Source organism: Lepidochelys kempii, chromosome 2 (assembly GCF_965140285.1).
Source record: "Lepidochelys kempii isolate rLepKem1 chromosome 2, rLepKem1.hap1, whole genome shotgun sequence".
In the NCBI taxonomy this organism is placed as follows: Eukaryota; Metazoa; Chordata; order Testudines; family Cheloniidae; genus Lepidochelys; species Lepidochelys kempii.
This window is the reverse complement of record NC_136381.1, coordinates 248,433,441-248,446,535: the sequence shown is the minus strand read 5'-3', so window position 1 is coordinate 248,446,535 and position 13,095 is coordinate 248,433,441. Positions and strand designations below refer to the sequence as shown.

The following is a 13,095-nucleotide window of genomic DNA, read 5'->3' as shown; positions in this document are numbered from 1 at the left end:
CAAAGGAGACGTTGACAATCTTTTATGGTCTCAGTGTTCTCTATTCTCAAAACCCAGAAAGGATGGGTTCAGTCACCGGTGATGTTCTCAACTGCCATTAATGTTTCTATGATTTCCTCTTTCATGAATGTGCTGAGTTCCTGGGAGGTGTTTCTGGGCTAACTCTCTGCTTATTGTTTCTGGCAACTCATGAAATCATCCCTGATGCAGTGTGTGAAATACAATCATTTTCTGCACTTTGGGAGATGCAGGGCTTTTGTATTACTGTGATAGTAACCTTCTGTTCCCCGCCAGCCAGAAGCCCTCACATTCTCTACTCATCCTCTCACTGACCTACTTTTATCCTTTATTTTTAAGTCACTGAAAGTAAACTCATTTAGTTCTCAAATCAATCCTACACCAGTCACCAACTGTTATCCCTATTAAGGAGTGCCTACTGTCTTCATTGTCCATGTTAGGGTTCTCTGCTCGCATTCACCCATTCAAGTGGCTAACCCCCCTAACATTGCTGCAAACAATTATCTTGTTTCCTCACCACAGAAATGGCAAGCTCTGTGTGGCTCAAAAGCTGTCTGTTTCACCAACAGATGCTGGTCCAACAAAAGGTATTAAAACATCCACCTTGCCTCTCTAACATCTTGGGACCAGCATAGCTGCAACACTGCAAAATACTGTCTATAGTTTCCTAGACCTTCTTTAGCTCTCTTAAATCTATGGGTTGATGGGAAATTAGTTTCTCCGATCCGTCAGTGACTGACTTGTTTCCAACACATTTTTAAGCAACTACTAAAGAAGTTTTAGTCTTCTGAAGAATAGTCTTCTCTTTCACCACTTTCTTCACCAGCTTGGAATCTGGGCCTGAGCACTTTTGCCAGACTTTCAAATTCTGAAACCAGGTCTCCCTGACGTGTTCTCCAAACATATGTGAACTACCAGATTGTTCCCCAGGCACACCAAGTATTTTCAAGCGTGTGGTATGATGGCCATGTCTCTGGAGTCAACTCATAATTTGCCTGCACGTACATGAACAACCTGGTTAAGAGAAAGAGAAACACGTCCTTTCGCTGTCTAGCGGCAGCGCAGAAAGGTGTGACAAAGCTTTATTTCAGTGTGAGGCTATTTACTAGCAGCAATTTTCCCAGGGGGTGTTAGACTTTGGGTTGAGTAATGTACCAGCTGCCCTCGCGCCAGTGGCAACAGGACTTAGCTACACTTTTAATAGATCTTTTCTCATCTCAAAATACATTCATGCCAAATGCAGGGGGCCCTACTAACACCTCTCACACCACTGAAATGTAACAAGCCCCGAGTGAGTTGATACTCAGGCACATCTGATTGAGCAAAACATTCCTAGGGTAAAGGAAGTCACAAGGTCTTAAATATAATATAAAAGATGAGTTGACAAAATTACACACACACTTACTTGACGTGGTTCTGAGGTAAATACTTTGGGCTTTTCTCCCTCCCTTCCCAATTTCTAATGTAAATGTACATTTGTGTTGAATGTAAAGAAGGTTATAAAAGAAAAGCTTGCAGAGAGAAGTACTTTGAGACAAAACAAACCACAATCAGTTTTCTTATTATGAACAGTATGCTGCTCATAACCACACAGCATCAACTCAGCATAAGCAAGCCAGTGGTTTCTTACCAATCTTCACGTACAGCAATTCTGAGACTGCCAAAGTTAACTGCAAATAATTTCGCCAGACATTCTTTCAGTATCACAATATGACACTTCTTGTAAGTTAACTAGAAATTAAATATTTGTTAAATCTGAGGTAGGTTCATGACTTGAGCAGCTAAATGGTAAGAGCAAACATTTTCCTAATTTGCCAAGAAATGGCTGTTGTTCTGTTATTTCTCCACCAACAGACCTATTTTATGTCCACCGTGTGCACTGAGCAAGTCAGGGGCTTGTGGAAAACACAGCATATGATCATGTAATTAAAGATTATATGATAGTGCAGGTGCACAAGAGGGCAGAATGAATGGTTGCAAGTGTTCCATCTGGCATTATTTTACCTTTGAGTGCTTGACTTTGCAACCTAAATCGTGTTCTTTCAAAGTTTTTTGTGCTTGTAATTTCCTAGGTTTTTTTATGGGAGAAAAAAGGTAGAACCAATATTTTGCTACATACAACTGTAACAATGCTCAAATCCATGCACCATAATGGTTTAAATACTGAAACTTAACCACCATAGCCCAGGTTTCTGCTGCTTGAGCAAGATACATTAGCTGGCAGCAGGAGACGGTAGTTATCTCATTGAAGATGATGCACTGCTGGTACTACTTTTTGGGTCCGGGGAAGGAAGACTAACCCAGTTATCGCTCTCCTCCCTGGGAGTGGGGAGCTCCTGGCCATGACCCCTAGGAGAGAGGGCATGGGTTGCTGGGACCAGGTGCTGGTCCAGGATATTTGGGGCAGCTTGACCTGGCTCTTTCCCATCAGCTCCCCTGCTATTACTGTTCTGGCAGCTCCCAGGCATTTCCAGCACTGTGTGTGCTGTTTCTGCGTTGGCAGCAGTATGGGCCCAGACTTAAAATGTTCACGTATTCAGTCATTTTGGCATGTTCCTATAATTTTCCTGAGCAATGCAAGTGACAAAAGGGAAAAGGCGATTTTCAAAAGTTTCTCAGAGCAAAACCTAAAAAGACAAAGAACAGCACTTTTCTAACCAGAAGGTTTTCTCTTCCCAGCTCCCAACAAATTTCAGAGGCCTACAGCAAACAAACAATGAAGTTAGAGCTTCTCAAAAACTGGGTTGCAAAAATCTTTTATAATGAAAGTATTAGGCAGCCTAAATATATGGTGCATTCAGCTCTACCCATAAATTATTTTGTACTGGTTTTGTTGTACTTACGACGTTTGGTTTTTTTTAAAGATACAGACAAAACGCCTAGAACACTTGCTAATCCCAAACTTATTTTCAATGTTTTCATTTTTGCCTCTACCTATTCCAATAAATTATTCTTGGAATAATCCTTATACTGTAAAGAGAAATGACTACAGTATATGTATTCTATTGTTTTTATACCATGTTACCATTTTTCTTCTATTTTAGATGAAAGCACCAATATTAAGCACATTAATTCATTCCAACAACACCACACGTAAAATATGGGTTTTGACTGCTTGATCAAACCTTGCATGAGCAAGAAATTGTCTTTTGTCCCCAAAGCACATATTAAAATTTTCAAATCAAATCCCAAACTCCTCTAGAACCCTATAAATCTTATCATTCTCTTACATTCCAGGTATTTTCCATTTATATCAATTCTGTGGTTTTACTTATGCCCATATAGGGACTGTGTAGTAACAAGCCAACTAAGAGGTTCTTTTCATAACTAAGATCCCAATGGCATAAGGTACTTTTTAAGTAAAGAAATTCCATTTAATAAATAGGGACAAAGTCTTTAACAATATGGAAAAAAGGGCAAGCAGTATATTAAATATATACTGTTAAGTTGGGAGGTGTGAAGAACATTGAGAGCTGAGCAATGATGCAAATTACATGAGAAATAAGGTCCGGACACATGAGAATCAACCTGGAAAAAAAGAAGCTAGTATTATACAGTACATCTAGGGGGAAATAATGCTGCATGTTAAATGAAAGAGAGAAACTTGCAAGGTAATGGTGAGAGAAGATCTAAGAGATGTAGTGGATTGGATGAGAGCTTGCAGTGTAATAAATGGTGTGAGAGGAAAGGCAAAAGAAATTTCAGACTACATATGAAAGAAGCATCACTTCTTAGACTAAGGAAGTGATAGTTTTCTATATGGCATAGGTGAATTCTTATCTACGGAGGTCTTCACTTAAGCACTTTTTAATTGCACCATGATACAGTAGTTATCTTTGCCACTGTAACAGCAGTTTCCCCTCAAACTTATACTTCTGAGGAAATTCTGTGCAAAAAAAAATGTCTGCACACATTTTAAAATTTTGCAAAACTCTGCAAATTTTATTTGTCAATAAATAAATGTGGAGGCTCCAGCATAGTAGTGGGGAGCACTAGCTACCTGTTGCACAGAGGTGGGGGATCACCCTGCATTCTCTCCCCCACCCCGACCCCCGAGACACGGACTTGGCAGTGAGGCTACACCCAACCCTGACACAGCACAAGGACCAGCCCTGCCCCAGAAACCCGGGGAGTCCTGTCCCTCCATACCAGGCACATCAGGTGTGGGCAGGCAGACAGCCTCGCAGGATCCAAGTGTAGGGGGGCTTAATGTTGGGGGATCCAGGTGTAAATAAGATTCTGGGTGGAGCAATCTGGGTGTGTGCAGCTCAGTGGGGGATCAGGGTGCAGGGGGATCTGGATGCACAGGGCCTCGTTGGGGGGTTCTGGGTGTAGGGGCAATGAAATTCTCCAAGGGGGGGTCCAGGTGAAGGTGGTTGAGGTTCAGCTGTGGGGGAGCGGAGATCTTGGTGTGTGGAGCTCAGCAGGGGGGTCTGGGTGCTGGGAAAGTGGGGCTTGGTGAGGTGGGGGTCCAGGTGCGGGTTCTCATTGGGACGGAGGTTTGAGTGTGGGGGGCTCAGTGGGGAATGGTCTGGATGCAGGGGTGGGGATCCGGGTGCAAGGGGGGGGTTCAGGTGCGAGAGGGGTGGGACTTGGCGAGGGGTCTGGGGGCAGAGGGCTGCAGATTCAGGGAATGAGACTCTTCTGCGGGCAAGGGATCTGGATGCACAGGGGTTGGGCATCCAGACCCCTTGGGGGAGCAGGAAGCTGAGGGGGAGGAGTGCGGAGATTCCTGCAACCAGGGGAGGTTTCTGGGAGTGGGTCTGACTCAGCCCTGGCCCCAGCTGCTCCTTGCAGGGGAAGAGAAAGTCCCATCTTTCTGCACCCCCAGCCCAGACAGGTAGGAGCTGCTGGCTGGAGCATCCCCAGACCCGCCTCTCCCTCCCTCCCCCGGTGATTTACCTCTCCACAGTCTGCTCTGGGTGCCTGAAACATTGCAAAGTGGCACAGAATTCCTCCAGGAGTAATATTTAGAACTGGAAATACTGTGGTGATGTTAAATACTGTGAATTTTTTTCAGGTGGTAGGCGATTACTGCCACTGAATAGGATGCTGGGACCTTCATTGCCAGAAAGGTGTTGACGATTAGGAGGAAACCACAAATCCTCCCTGCCCCCCACCCCAACATTTAAGGGGCTGAAAGGATTGATCCTTGAGGAAAGATTAAATTAGATGCATAGCTTGGCCTATTGACAACAAGACAAGGAGGGAGAAGTGTGGCAAGTTAAAGAACTAAAGCCCACCAGCATTTGAAGAGTGACTACCAACAAGTTAACTCACTTATTTAGGGTGTTCCAAAGGGGTATAACTGAATACTGGGAACAGCCAGGTGAAAATAAAATACAGACAGAATATCAGTTAAGAGTTAAGGAGATAATGAGATTGTGGAATAGCTTCCCAAGGGAAATAGTGGAAACTCCAGCTACACAGGATCAGATGCTCAAGTGCACTCAGTGGGATTCACTCTACAGAGCAGATGAGGTTTTAAAGCTTTAGTACCATACTGCTTCCCTACAGGGAGAAACAAGATGATACAATGAGGGTTTCTTTCTCTCTCTCTCTTCCCCCCCTCCCCCCACATTTTATGGGCTCAATCCTGACAAGAGATTAATGCAGTGTTTCACAAAAGTGGGAAGGCAAAGGCAGAGGATGCCAAAGCAGGAACATTTGGTCCTTTGGAGAACTTTCTACAGGTTTGAGTGATTGGCTGTTGGTCCTATGCCTCCCCTTTCCTTTCCCAATCAGTGTCTTTACCTCAGCATCACTCTACTTACCCCCTTCTCCACCTCCCTACCCCCTCACGTTCCTTCCCCCTCAATGACCCCTCTCCTTCCCCTTCAGCTTCTTCCCTCTTTAGAAAAGCCACTAACAAAGATAAATGTAAAGGAAACAGTGAAAATGATCTTCAAAAGCATTGCCAAATGCACAGACTGGAGGGGAAAATGTATTTACCTTCAGTCTTTCAGTTTCAGATATCTTAGGAGTTGAACAATACCAGGAGAAAAATTTTCTGGACTGATTTAAGTTTACCATTTCAAGCAAAGATAGCCACTATTCTTTCTGCTAAAAGGACGCCCCTTTTGAATATCTCAGACCCCATATTATTTGCATAGTTACAGACTGGTGCATACTCAACTCTAACTATGGTATATTTAGAAATCTATGATTATTCCCTGGAAGTTAAAAGCGAAATAAGCGTAATAATTTTGTAGATGGAGTCACATATACTATTGAAGAGTGCAGGAAAGTAGAGCTTTGTAAGGGTTAAGTCAAGTCTCTTCCTAGAAATTCTCACAGTTCCCTTAAATATGTATCACGACAGAACCCCAGGATTAGGTGTTAAATAAGTTAAACTGCTTCCCTACCTATATAGCACACTACTGTATTATCAAATTCTCTCTTTAGTATTAGAAACATGCTTACTTCGCCCCTATGGATAGGCTCCCCTATCCTGCAATAGCTGAATTCCCAATACTGACTAATTCCTCTTCTTGCTCAGTTTATTTGGGGCATTCGGTACAAAATACCACTATTGCTATTTTGTTAACACATATTTTCAGATCTTTAAACTAATATTTTTTTTCTCATTAGCAAGCAAACCTCCTCAAAAAGATCAGGACCACTGATCAATGGTGAATCACAGGTTTGCTTCCTAAATTTAATTAATCTGGGGGAAAGGTTTGAGACATGGTAATCTGAACTTCAATTCTTAAAGTACTTTTGTTTTACCAGCCCTCCTCTCCACTCTTGCAAACATAATGTTTTCAGTCTAGGAGCAGATTCGCTTTGCAGTAAGTCAAGTTTGTTTCTTAATCGGATGGAAGGATCAACGCTGAGCAACATGGCACTCTCCAAATACAATGTGTGAAAAGTATTGTCTCAATGGCATTCCAAGCCCCTGCTAGACTGGGGACCTAAAGATCAGGAAAAGTAAACCCTGGTTTGCTCCAGGCAAATGAAGAATGCCAACGATCAACTTTGTTTTAGTAACGTTTGAAAAGCACTATCCCTTTGAGCACCCCATGAAAATCCCATATTTAGATGGGAGTCATTTAAGAGAGACACCCTTATGTGAATCTATCTTTTCTGGCACTTATCTGTTGCAACAGATAGGCATAATTAGCACAGTTCATAGTGCAGTAGATTCTGGGAATCTACTTCAAGCTACTTGGGTGAGTGTTTGATGTCAAAGCCAGTGCAACACCGGAGGACTATGGAATTACTCTGGATTTACACCTTGAACAAAGTCTGGCTTAATATGCATGACCATTTAAAAAATTATTTTATTTTCTAATACCAGACACATGGCTGGCATAAACTCTGTCTCCCTCCTTCCCCTTACTAGTATATTAGATTGTGTATTTTTGCAACAAATTCATACTCCCATTTCTTAACCAAGCAAAATTTATTAAATAAATATGAGAGCACTACCAGTAGAAATGTTTTGCCATAGTCAAATTTGCAGCATAACTATTGTAAGAATCTTTTTTCTCTTAAAAATGTAGCATAAAGGCGCTTAAAAAAAGAGTGCTTACCATAAGTGAGAATGTACAGTGGTTTTCCATTAGTGTCCATAGTGGTTAGGCAAGGAGCTTTTGGCGAAATGGTCCCCCATCGCTGCAATGCTGCTTCCAGAGAAGGTGGCCAATTTGTAACCACACCCAATTGTTCTCCACGCATAGCCAGCATCTGAGCTCCCTCTGGCTTTGGTTGGTTTGGATCTGGCTGTTGAACTTATTTGAAAACAACAAAACAAAAACAACAGTTACTATATAAATTCTATGCCTTGTTTATGCCCATGTAACCAAGAGAATAAGTTACCTTTGTAAAATAGCCTGAAAATAAAATGTTAGTACATGTGGAAACTACTGTGCCCAGTTTCATAAACCCCAAGTACTGTGCCTATATGAATAAGATGTGGAGAAGTTTAGTGAGTTAACTCTTAACTTTCCTACAATTGAGATGAAGCAATTAATAAATGGATCTATGGAAAGCATCATCCAAAATCCTTATGTAATTTCTTTTTCCGATATTTGTACTGTAAGCATAAGCAGCATGCATAAGTAAGTTTGTTCTTAAAGGAAAGACAAATTCTAGAGCTATTCAAAAGTCACATCAAGGTAACTTTTTCCTTTAAGAAGAGATGGAAAATTTTAATTTTTCCTTGATTAAAAAAATATAGTAGCAAGGTGGAACTATTGGTAAATTGGTAAATGGTACACTGATTTAAGTTATATTGTATTGTACTGCTTTGCTACATGCTTTTATTAAAATAATGTGACTTGCCACAGTATGGCAAGACATCATGGTCAGCAAGCTTGTTTTTTTTAAAAACAATCGCGTAGTTGGTATTTACTTTATTATTGTCTCTACTGCATTTCCAGATATCATTTTTGATTATTTTGTTAACAGATATGTAACATGTGCATCTCCCTTCACTCCTCCTCCTCCATAGACTGGGTCTTTCCAACTGACCCAGATAAGTGAGAGGAAAAGACATAGCACACAGTAAATACTCTGAGAACAGAGTTTTTTCCTCCACTCTCTTTCATACACAAAGTGACCTCATTCTAAGCAGAGGTTCACTCTAATTAGTACTACAAGTTGGGCAAACAAGGTGGAACTTTGATTTTACTCAGTGCATCCAAGTTCACTATAAGCAGGTCCCACTGCATTACTGCTCTCTCAACGGTAGTCAACCAGCTAGGATGTGCCTACTAGAAAGCAGCAGTCCAAGACAAATAAGGAAACATTTTATCCAGTGTTAATTAGATTCCAAAACCTTTTGAAAAACAGTCATTTTACCTTCTAACAATTCCTCAAAGTCATCTACAAAGAACTCTCGTAATGGTGGTCGTTTGGGTCGTTTTAGGGTATTGACCAGCTGTTGAATCTTTGCTGACACTCTGCTGCTCACTGGTACTCCTGCAGAATAGGGATCAATGGAGATATCAGTAGACCGCTAAGCTGCACGCCACCAGATGTCAGGTGGGGGGGAGGGGAGAAAAAGGCTAGAACTGCAATGCCACCACAGCGACAGTTTCATGCCGTACTGTGACTCAGCAGAATGTATTCAACATTAAGACATTTAGATCATGGTTTCAAAATGAACAGTGAAGTCTGGTTTAAAAAACAAACACAGAAACCCAAAACAAACAACACAGCAGTTTCAGAAAGTGAGTTAGTTAGCGTTAGGGGGGAAATGGCACGCAGGCTTTGGGGGAGAGGAGCACAGTGAAGAAACAGTCCCTGGCAATAATCTTTTTCAAAAAGCTTAAAGCAGTCTTTGAGGTGACTTTGGTGATGGCTAGTGAGGAGATAGAAATCCAAGCACAGGCTTCTCTCTCAGCCACTAGGGTCACACCAAAGCTGCATGACTAGAGCGCTTTCATCACACTGCAACTGAGACTACAGATTCAGTCAGCAAGGGAAGCCGGTCACAGGTTTTTATCTTGTCATTCATTTTGGGCTGCTTCTCACACAGTAGCAGATTTCTGTCCTGGGCCCTATCCTTCCCCAGCCTGTAGCTGTTCACATTGTCACGTTACTTCATTGTAATGGACACTGTCATCCTGGAATAACCCTATAGTGAATTCCATTGGCCAGTAGATAAGGATGTTTTAATAGCAATCTCCAGAAGTTACCATATGTGTTTATACAGCACCTAGCCAAACAGGATTCTGATTGGGGCCCTTGGGCACCTACTGTGTATTCCTATAAAGTACTTTCCTCCTTACTCATGCTTGATAGAGCACGTCACATGATATCTGCTCCCGAGTTCAAACCTCTAACAGCATTGCAGAAATACCACCTTCCTGTCTTTTCTCCCAAGCTAGCAACATTTTTACCGCATTAGAGCAGTGGTTGTTTCTATAGTTGAAGACAAGTGTACATAAGATACTGTAGGTCTTAAAAGTCCCATCTTGGTTGCAATTTTATTTAATCTGTTTTAGAAAAGAGGAGCAATAAATATGGAAGGTTTTACAAATAACTGTTTTTCAAAAAAAAATATTCAGAAAACAAAAACTTTGCCCAAACGTCACCTTAAGATGTAGCCCTATTGATATACATCATATACTCTGTCATTTGAAAACAGAAGAGCTTCATACAATACCTAGTTTAGTTTTAGTTACACATCATTATTAAGTGAAATATAAAGAGATTGGCTGTTTTATTTGATTGAAATTTGGCAAATACCAGTTTTTTCTATAGGGAATCTGCTCCACTAATTAAGAAACATTTATTCATGCTGAGTATTGGCTTCACATATGCCAGTTTATTTTAAGACTCAAAGATGCTGTAACTTTGCTTGTACGTGCTCTTCAGTGAAATGTGGCCAAAAGAAACAAAAAGCAGATGTGTACAGTAAATCACAAAAAAGGGGTAAGTTACAATGTTAAAGAAAACAATTGCTTTGTGACATACCATCACCAGTTTCCATAAGTTCAGCATTGCCATATTTTGGTGCCACCCTTGCTGTGGATCCTTGTGGTCTTTCTACTTGTATTGAGTGTTCTGAGGTGTAAGTAGTAACATCTGGAGGGGCAGAATGATTTTCTGTGAAAAATAAGTTAGAAGGTTTAACCAGGTTCCTCTAGATTTGAAATGAGGGAGAGAAGGGAGTGGGGGAGAAAAAGAGAGATTCCACTAAGGTTCTTCTTACATAAGACCTGAAAAGCTGTTAAAATTAATCTATTCACAAGTTGTAAACACAGTTATATCCAACATGGTTTTAATATTTGAAATTTTCACGGACAAAAAAGGAGTTGTGTATTTAAAGGCATGAGAGCCACATAATACAGATTTTACTCATAAAGGTTTTTTTACTCCTCTCCTCTCCTTTCCCCTCCCCACCCCCACCTTTAATTTTATATTAGTTTAATTTCCTATGGCCAAATCTAGTTAGAAATCGACCCAGACACATACATTTCTGATAGATAAAGGTACCAAGATTTCAAAATAGAAAAAAGCTACAATATGTTGAGTTCTAGCACTTGCAATTGCCAATGCAAATCAACAATAAATGCACCGTTTAAAATTCAAGTTTTAGTTCAAGAGAACAATTTACTGTTATATCAAGATTTTTGAAATCACGGTACTGTTGGAAATTGGATCTAGAGGAAGGAAATAAAATGTAATGTTCATGTTTTTTTACCATCTGCATGGACACTTTTCTTGCTTACTACTTGACTGTTTTTAAACAGAGCTATTTCAGTTCTCCACATAACACAGACTTGCCTTCCAAGAAGGCAAACATGATTTGGTGATCTGACTCATGATGTCACTAAACTATTCCATACCACTAATCTTCCTCTTTCTCAGCTCGGTACTCAGCATGTATCCACAGTTTAAAACATCTGAAAATAAAGTCTGACTCTGGATTACCTACAGATTTGCACCGTATTCACAGATTCTATATCATGAATTTTTCCAGGTTTTTAGCAGTGTTAAACTTCCTGGAAACAAATACAATTAATGTTTAACAAGTTTTCTGTTTAATGACAATCACCCAGAACATTCCAGACAAATAAGTCAGGGCCTTATACTGTGTTCTGTGCCACTGAAGGCAAGAGGAATACATTCCATTCAGGGAGGATAGGATCAGGCCCATTAAAGAGACAAGCAAATCAGATAATCTCATCAGACTTCAGTATTATTGAAGATTTATGTTTATACTAAATTTGTCTCACACACTTACAGCTTGCTTATTATATTAAAATGATTTCCCTTTGGAGCTTTGTGCAATGGACAGATTTGCTTCTCCTCTATTTCTGCTATTTGGATCCTAAACACTATCAATAACTACCATTTTTGATAACCTATGCTAAAAGCATATCTGTTATTTGTGTACTACATTATGGTTTTCTTAACTATGAATTAGTATAAAACAGGATCCTTTAATTCAGTGGTGGGCAACCTGCGGCCCGCACACGGTCCGTCAGGGTATTCTGCTGGTGGGCTGTGATACATTTTGTTTACGTTGTTTAAGTGGCACACCTCCTGGGATGCCAGGTCAGGTCTGCAGATTGGATGCCGCCACCCCTTTAGAAGGGAGTCACCAACCACCATCACCCTTCATTTTCTCTTGGGAGTGGTGGCTACAATCCCCCAAACCTTGGGGGGGTACATGGCTTTGTGGAGATTCCTCATCCCTTGTTGCCAGGGCATCATACCAGTTTTTTTCTCTCTCTGGATGGTGGGTTGGGAGCAGGGGTGGAGCACTGCCTGCTGCCAGAGGTAACCAGCAACCAGGTTCCTCCCTGTGAAGGAGCAGTTCCCTCTTCCCAAAATGCAATGAAAGTATTCCTGTGTCCTGGAGCCTCAAAAGGTTCTGTACATTTTAATATTTGTGCATTTGAAAAAGTAGGAAGGCATGTGCTACCAATGCAAATAGCTAATCTCCATTGTAAGAGATGTCTATTATGAATGCTTCTTATTTGAGCATAAGAGACCAAGATATCCTTAGATATTCTTAGATACTCTTAATGGTAGACATGACATAATTGCCACCATAAGGATGAGCTGAGTTTGTTTCAGGACAAGATGGGATGACTTGATAATCTAGCCCACCTCTGGGAGAATTGTCTTGCATCCTGAACGTGTCCAGTTAGTGATGTGATTCTGATTCAGTCCATCCCTATAACTTGATTGAAATAGGCAGCTGAATATGTTACGCATGTGACCACCTGAATGCATAACAGCCTGCACAGCACAATAGTGTTTACGCTACTGTCTCAGTATAACTTCATTTTAGTTATCTCATCCATTACTTATATTTTGATGCAATTTTTGGTCTTGCTTGTTAAATGTCAGCTTTTTATAGGCCTGGCTGATTTTTCTAACAACAAAACAAATAAAAAGAGTAGAAGTTTTATCCTTTGCTTTTTATTTATAAGGAAGAGCTGCTATATAAATGGGAAAGAATATTGTGATTAGGAAAATAATTATGTTTAGTTCAGCTGCTTCCACCATCTTTGTGGGCAGCCAATCATAGCACTTGAAAGTAATGATGGAACAAGCCATGGGCAACCTTATATCACATTTAATCACTTCCCTGCCATTGTAGGGGCCCTGAGA

At 40.8% G+C, this 13,095-nt stretch overlaps 1 protein-coding gene across 11 annotated transcripts in view; it reads right to left on the bottom strand.

Annotated features, from left to right (window-relative positions):
* DIP2C (DIP2 acetate--CoA ligase C (putative)) overlaps positions 1-13,095 on the bottom strand; it is a 485,677-nt gene that overhangs the window by 135,878 nt on the left and 336,704 nt on the right. For 9 of the 11 annotated variants that reach the window (XM_073334492.2, XM_073334497.2, XM_073334499.2 and 6 more), the window contains 3 exons: positions 10,444-10,575; positions 8,824-8,943; positions 7,554-7,751 (listed from right to left, as the gene is read on the bottom strand). In XM_073334492.2, coding sequence (XP_073190593.1) covers positions 7,554-7,751; positions 8,824-8,943; positions 10,444-10,575 — 450 coding nt within the window. The remainder of the gene's footprint in view (positions 1-7,553; positions 7,752-8,823; positions 8,944-10,443; positions 10,576-13,095) is intronic. The other 2 variants (XM_073334494.2, XM_073334502.2) reach the window with 2 other exon arrangements.